This window comes from Coloeus monedula, assembly GCF_965178545.1.
Source record: "Coloeus monedula genome assembly, chromosome: 25".
Taxonomy (NCBI): domain Eukaryota; kingdom Metazoa; phylum Chordata; class Aves; order Passeriformes; family Corvidae; genus Coloeus; species Coloeus monedula.
This window is the reverse complement of record NC_138805.1, coordinates 3,666,325-3,672,746: the sequence shown is the minus strand read 5'-3', so window position 1 is coordinate 3,672,746 and position 6,422 is coordinate 3,666,325. Positions and strand designations below refer to the sequence as shown.

General features: G+C 49.1%; 1 protein-coding gene across 1 annotated transcript in view; it reads right to left on the bottom strand.

Moving 5' to 3' along the window:
* Positions 1 to 309: 309 nt before the first annotated feature.
* CLMP (CXADR like cell adhesion molecule) overlaps positions 310 to 6,422 on the bottom strand; it is a gene marked incomplete at its 5' end in the record, with an annotated part of 39,513 nt that continues 33,400 nt past the window's right edge. Inside the window, 3 exon segments of the mRNA XM_082296863.1 lie at positions 310 to 2,566; positions 4,228 to 4,369; positions 5,890 to 6,012. Coding sequence (XP_082152989.1) covers positions 2,272 to 2,566; positions 4,228 to 4,369; positions 5,890 to 6,012 — 560 coding nt within the window. The 3' untranslated portion in view covers positions 310 to 2,271.

Here is a 6,422-nt window from a genome sequence, read left to right as displayed (position 1 = left end):
TACCAGTCTGGGCTGTGACTCAAAACTACCCCAGAGCCTCGATGTTGGAATTGTCACCCTCAGTTTGTGGTGAGGAGCTCCTGGATGCTCAGGGATGCACGGGAAAAGCACTCCTGGGTCTCTGTGCAGGAGTGAGGATCCTCAGGTGCAGCACAGGGAATGTTAAGCACAATGAGCACCCACAGAAGAACCCACAAGCTGCTTTAGCCATCCTATTCCTGCTCTTGGGATTTTCCCAGCTCTGGAGTGGTTTGGGAATGCTTTGGAGAGCCTGAGCCTTCAGGGCTCAGGAAAAGAGCAACTGCAGGGGAATCACAGACACACAGAGCTGCTGCTTCAAACACAGCTGATCCAGGGGTGTGCTCCCGGAGCATCCAGGGTGAGATGACAGAGAATCCACCACCAGGAGCTGTCATGGGAGGAGCAGCTTGTCAAACACCTCATAGCAGGTCTCCCGTATTTAAAACTGACTTGGGATTGTTTTCCTTGCGTGGCATCAGCAATTTGTCCTGCCAAGGGTTAAATCTGGGGTAGAGAAAGCAATGGAATTTTGGTACATCTGGTGGAAATGGGTGGCTGCTCCTAGGAAGAGAAGTTCTCACATGGTGTAGGGCGAGTTTGAAAACTATTTCCCATGTGGAAGTAGCCCAAGCAGGGCTTGGCTTTGATCAGGTTGTTAAAGATCTCAAGTAAAGAAATTAGAATTCTGGGTCTCAGTCAGAAAGGGAGATTAATGACAGTCCAAGAGTGAAAGAATTAAGAGATCTGTGGTTCTTCTGTGCTCATCCATCTTCTGTAGGCTCTTTCCACAAATTGGAGAAACCCCTTCCCTCCCTCAAATGGGGAAAAAACCCCAAAACACCCTCTTTTTTAAATAGAAAATCACCAGTCTAGGAATACAGGAATCTAGAACCTACAAGCTCAGTGTCTTGTGTGTAGCAGTGGTCAGAGCCAAGTCCTTCAGAGGAAAATATCAGTGACAGAACTCTGCATCTGTCCCTACCTCCCATCCTTTCCTAACTTCATATTCCTTGGAAATGCTTATCCTGGTTGCTCACAAAAAATATTTTTTACAATTCCTGCAATTTTTAAAGAGTCTTGCTAAAGGTTTCAGCCTCAGCTCTAGCACGTGGCCCAGCATTTGGTGTAGGAGTGGGACAATGCACACAAAGGTTTCCTAATGGAAGCAGCGTTTTGTGCTTGTTTACCTGTCCCAGGTGTGTTTTCCTCTGTCAGGGAATCCTTCAAGCCTTCCCTGGGGGTCAGCTCAGCAGTGCTGTTCCTTCAGTCTTGGGAAGAACTTTCCATAAGGCTTCTCCAGCACAGCTCCCCCCAAACGTGGCCCATTCTCCACCTGGCAATAGCTGAGAGCTCTTCCAAATGCTCCATCCAGGCTTTTTGGTACATTGGTGGCCCTTCCCATTCGGGGCCCTGCCTCCCTGCTGGATTCAGTGCCCAGTTCTCCTCTCTCTAAGGCTCATTAGCCACGGGCACCCCTGCAGTGGGGCTCCTGTGGCTCTGCAGTGCTGCCCACGAAAGCAGAGTCAGGCTCCTGGCCCTATCTCTGGGTGCATCGTTAAGTTTATTCTGGCAATTAAAGCACCTCTGTTTTCTTGACAGAAAAGGTCCTTTCTTTTTAGTAGAGAGTTTAGTTCAGATGCCTTAATACTGCATCTCTTGTTCTTTGGGAGTGATCCTTTCATTTCCACTTTAGTTACAGCCTCCAGTATTTCACTGAACGCAGAAAATGTGAAGCACCTCTCAGTTCCCTTTGAGGCTGGACACCCTCAGCCTCAAAATCTTCACTTAAGACAATACATCTTTGAGAAACTTCTCTAAAACCAGTCCAAGAGACTTCTCCCTCCTCACAAAACCTCGCTGGAATATTATGCATCTTTAAGTCTCTGTTGATCCCTTTTAAAAAATCCTGAGGTTTGGCTTCTTTTCACTCATACAGCGCTTTGCTGTCGTAGTTTTTGGATGCTCAGTGTTCCATTTTCAAGAGAGAGAAAAAAAAAAAAAGATAATTTAAAAAGAAGCTCCCTTTTCCCTCCAACTTATCTTTCTTCAGTAAAAGAAAATTCCGTATCAGAACCTCAGTGCTGCGAGACGTTCAGAAAGAACTGAGTGGGAGGGCTTCTCGTGGTGTGAATAATCCCAAGTGATTAAGATTAAGCTGACCAGGAAGAGAACTAGCTACCCTAACGATCGCTACGTGGCTGGTGGTGTGTGTGAGGTGTTTGTTCTGGACAGGGGACACTCGCTGGGCAGTCACACAGTCTGGAACGCCCGGCTCTGGGCAGGCACCATCACCGGCGTCACTCCCATCTTCACCAGGTTGTTGTAGTCGACTTTCTTGGGCTCCGTCTCTTTCCTGTCCAGCTGCCGCTGGCTGTACTGGGGAGGGGTGAGGTGGGGAGTGGCTTCGGTGGACAAAGTCCGCTGGCTGCGGGAGGCACTGTTGGCTGTGGACCTGGTGGACGAGGAACCCGAGCGGGAGCTCCTGGAGCCGGAGGAGGAGGAGCTGGGCTTGACGAGGTGGGCCTTGGGTGCCTCTGCATCCTCCCTGCAAGGGAACACACACAGGGCTCAAACAGCACGCGGCGAGAACAGGAGCACTCACTGAACCCCTCTGCAAACCAGCAGGGTATAGCCTGCGTTTAAACTGTCCGAACTCTGTGCTGTGTGACTTTGTGCGCTGAACTCCCCTTTGCCCCGCAGAGCTGTTGGTAAATGGGTTTGGAATAAACACGTTGCTCACAAACAGCTCTGTGCGTGTGCAGTGAACGGCAAGTGTGGGAGCAGACAGCGCAGATAGAGCTGTCTGCTCTGTAATCCTCAGCCAGAACGACAAATGGCCTGGGCAAGACTGCCTGGAACCGGTTCTTCCACTTAAAACCACCCCTGTGGGGAGTGAAAGAAGCTCAAGAGCTGGGTCCTGACAGAAAGAGAGAGAGAAGGAGGGAGAGGAGGTAACAGGCAGGCATGAAAGGGTGATACAAGAGGGTGAGGCTCAAACTGAAAAGGCAAGATGAGAAAGCAAAGGAGACGGGAAAAAGGGGAAGAAATCAGCAGAGACTGCCTTTGTGCTGGAGCAGTCAGCAGCTGCAGGGATTACGGAGGTGCCCGATGGCGCAGAGATGTCACACGAGGCCAGGCAGCAAATAGACACAAAGATGGATCAAGGGTTTTGTTTCTTCGAGGGCGGCAGCAGCTCAAACTCATTCCTGGAAATAAATCTTTCCAGCGCCTTCCTTCCTGAGGAGTTTAGGCCGGGTTGGCTGGAGCCCAAGCTCTGCTTAGGGAGTTCAGGGGCCAGGCCCCAGGCAGGGAACAGATGAGCTCCAGGAACAGGAGTCAGCATTCCCAGTGCTCCTGCTCCCCTCCGCACTCGGCTCAGGGTATTGCTCACCCGGAGCTAAATCCAGGGGAACAGTTGTTCAAAAGGCTCAAGGAAGGCTCAGAGAAGCTGTCAGCTTCATGGTGGGTCCAACAGAAGCTGCAGTTGAAAGGAAAAAAGGGGGAGAGAGGGAGGAAGGCAGGGGGAAAGAAGGTGGGAAGAGGTGAGAAAGAAGGGAGAAAAAAGGGGGAGAGAAGGGAGAAAGAAGGAGGAAAGAAGGGGGAAGGAAGGGGGAAAGAAGGTGGGAAGAGGGGAGAAAGAAAGGGAAAAGTAGGGAGAAAAAATGGGGGAAGAAGGGGGAAACGAAGGGAACGAGAGGGGGAGAGAAGGTGGAAAGAAAAGAGGAAAGAAGAGGGGAAAGAAGGGAACGAGAGGGGGAGAGAAGGAGGAAAGAAGAGGGAAAAGAAGGAAAGAAGAGGGGGGGAGAAAGGAAAGAAAAATAAAAGAAAAAAAGAAAGAGAAAAGAAAGAAGGAAACCACCCCCAAACCCTCTCAGAACCACAACGGTTAAGCTTTAATTGAACACCATAAAAGAATATGCAAATGCTTCAAAATACCGAAATTGCAAATGTGAGAGAAAACAGTTGTTTGAGGTCTGTGCTAATTCGCCCGGGGGGAGGAGGGGGACTTTCCTATCATTTTCTGGAAAGTCTTCATCACAAGGATTCTCACACTCAAGAAATTTGTCGGTGAAAGACTTTAAAAGCTTTTTAGAACGACCTTTGAAGACACTTAAAGCTACTTACAGTTACTTAAAACGGCGGTGGAAAGACGTGTGAAACTGTGAGAAGGGAGTGGGGGAGGTGGGATTAAATAAAAGGCGTTACCTGATTTCATTCGGTGCCTCCTCTTCCTCATATCTCTTCTTTTCTTTCCTCCTTATCGTCAGCCTCACCACCAGGAAAAGCAGGGAGAGCCCCGCCACCACTCCACACACTGCCCCGGCGATCATGCCGATATTTTGTGCATCTGTTGTCCAAAAAACAAATGTATTGGTGAACCCTTGTTGGTGTGCTCAGGTTCTAGTCCACGCTACAACTCCCAGCACTGGGTGTAACTCGGGACAGAACGCCGTAGTTTATTTTTTTAGGTGTGTCTCCGCACTGAAGTTGAACCAGTTTTTTCTCCAGCTAAAGCTGAGCTGACAGCGAGTGAAGCAATCACCTCTGGAAAGGTGAAACCACAAGTGCTGTGCCTTCAGCTGTGGGGCAGTGATGAAATAAGGAGGCAAAATCCCCTTGTAAGAGCACAAACCCACAGAAAATACAAAGGCAGGACAGCCCACGTGTGACACGCGGCGCCAGGCAGCGCCCCAGAGGCAGAAGAATGTTTCATCTGTAAATGTTTCCCCATGAGGATTTTTTTTTTTCCCCCCTTCAACTCCCTTTGAACGATTACAACCCACTTGAGAACGAATTATTCAAATGTGGGGAAAAAGTGACCTGGCTGAGGTAGACAAAGGAGGAAAGGAAGATCATCCTGTGCGGGGCATTTTTCATCCAAACCAGCCAAGATCATGAGAGAACATTTCCCGTGGATTGTGGGCCCTCGCTGATGCTTTATGACAACCTCTTCTGCTAACAGTGGTTAGGTTGGGCTTGGCTGAAAGTTGTTTCCTTAAGGCTCAGTCCCTACGGAGGGTTTAGCAAAGCCAAGTGAGGTTTTAAACCAGTTCACTTCAATTGGCGTTAAAGCTGCCTGGGCGCTTTTACTTCACATGCCTGAGGCAAACCGGTTTTCCTTATTCCATATTCCAGTTATTTCAGGCTTGGCTGGGCAGAAAAATTCCAAAGCTGTGGAATCTCCAAGACGAAACTTCTTTGTTAGGAGTCTTATCAGAGCAGTTCCAGCTGGGAGAGCTGCTCAACTCTATTGTTGGGGTTTGGGTGATAAACTCCACCCTTTTCCTGGTATGCAGATGCAAAGGACACCCTGCCGAGAGCTGACACACCCTTGGTGGGGTTAATCAGGAGATCTTAACTGCTGCTGTTCAGGACACAAATGGCTAAATCCCGATTAAAACCAAACTATGTCAAAAGTTACTTTTTATCCTGCGAAAATCCAGTCAGCCTTTCCAACTGCCTTTAGATATTTTGCTGTCCCAAGTGCAATCAGTACAGAGTTTGGAGTGATGGAATATCCAGAGAGAGAATTCATACCCGGGAGTCACCTCCTGCAATCACTGCAGTCAGAAGAACCTCTAAACTCACCAATTTCCCTGCTTGTATTTCCTGAATCATTCCGAAAACCAAAGGTTCTAACACACCCAGACCCATCTAAAGTGATAAAAACATCATTTGGGCTCAGGTTTTGATGCTGTTACCGTTTTAGGTGAGGGCTGCAGTGCGAATCAGAAGCGCAATAAATAAAGGTATCTATTTTTATGTGATTAGAGTACGAAAGGGCAAAGGTGCAGAGTTTTCCAGGTGGGAGAGCTGGGAGCAGCGTGTCCCACGTGGAGCAGGGACACGGCTGTGGGCAGTACTTACGCTGCACTGTCACCTGCACCACGCAGCTCTCCTGCCCCGCCTCGTTGGTGGCCACGCACTGGTACAAGCCCGTGCTCATCTGCGTCACGTTCTTCAGCAGGACCTGCCCTGGGTTAGAAATGTCTGGAAAATGGGAAAAAACACCACTGGGGTTCATCAGATGCACCAAGAAACTTCAGCTGTGGGTAGTGCACAGAGGCTGGGTTAGAAATGTGTGGCAAATGGAAAAAACACCACTGGGGTTCATCAGATGCACCAAGAACTTCAGCTGTGGGTAGTGCACAGAGGCTGGGTTGGAAATGTCTGGGAAGTGGGAAAAACACCACTGAGGTTCATCAGATGCACCAAGAAACTTCAGCTGTGGGTAGTGCACAGAGGCTGGGTTAGAAATGTGTGGAAAATGGGAAAACACCATTGGGGTTCATCAGATGCACCAAGAAACTTCAGCTGTGGGTAGTGCACAGAGGCTGGGTTAGAAATGTGTGGAAAATGGGAAAACACCACTGGGGTTCATCAGATGCACCAAGAAACTT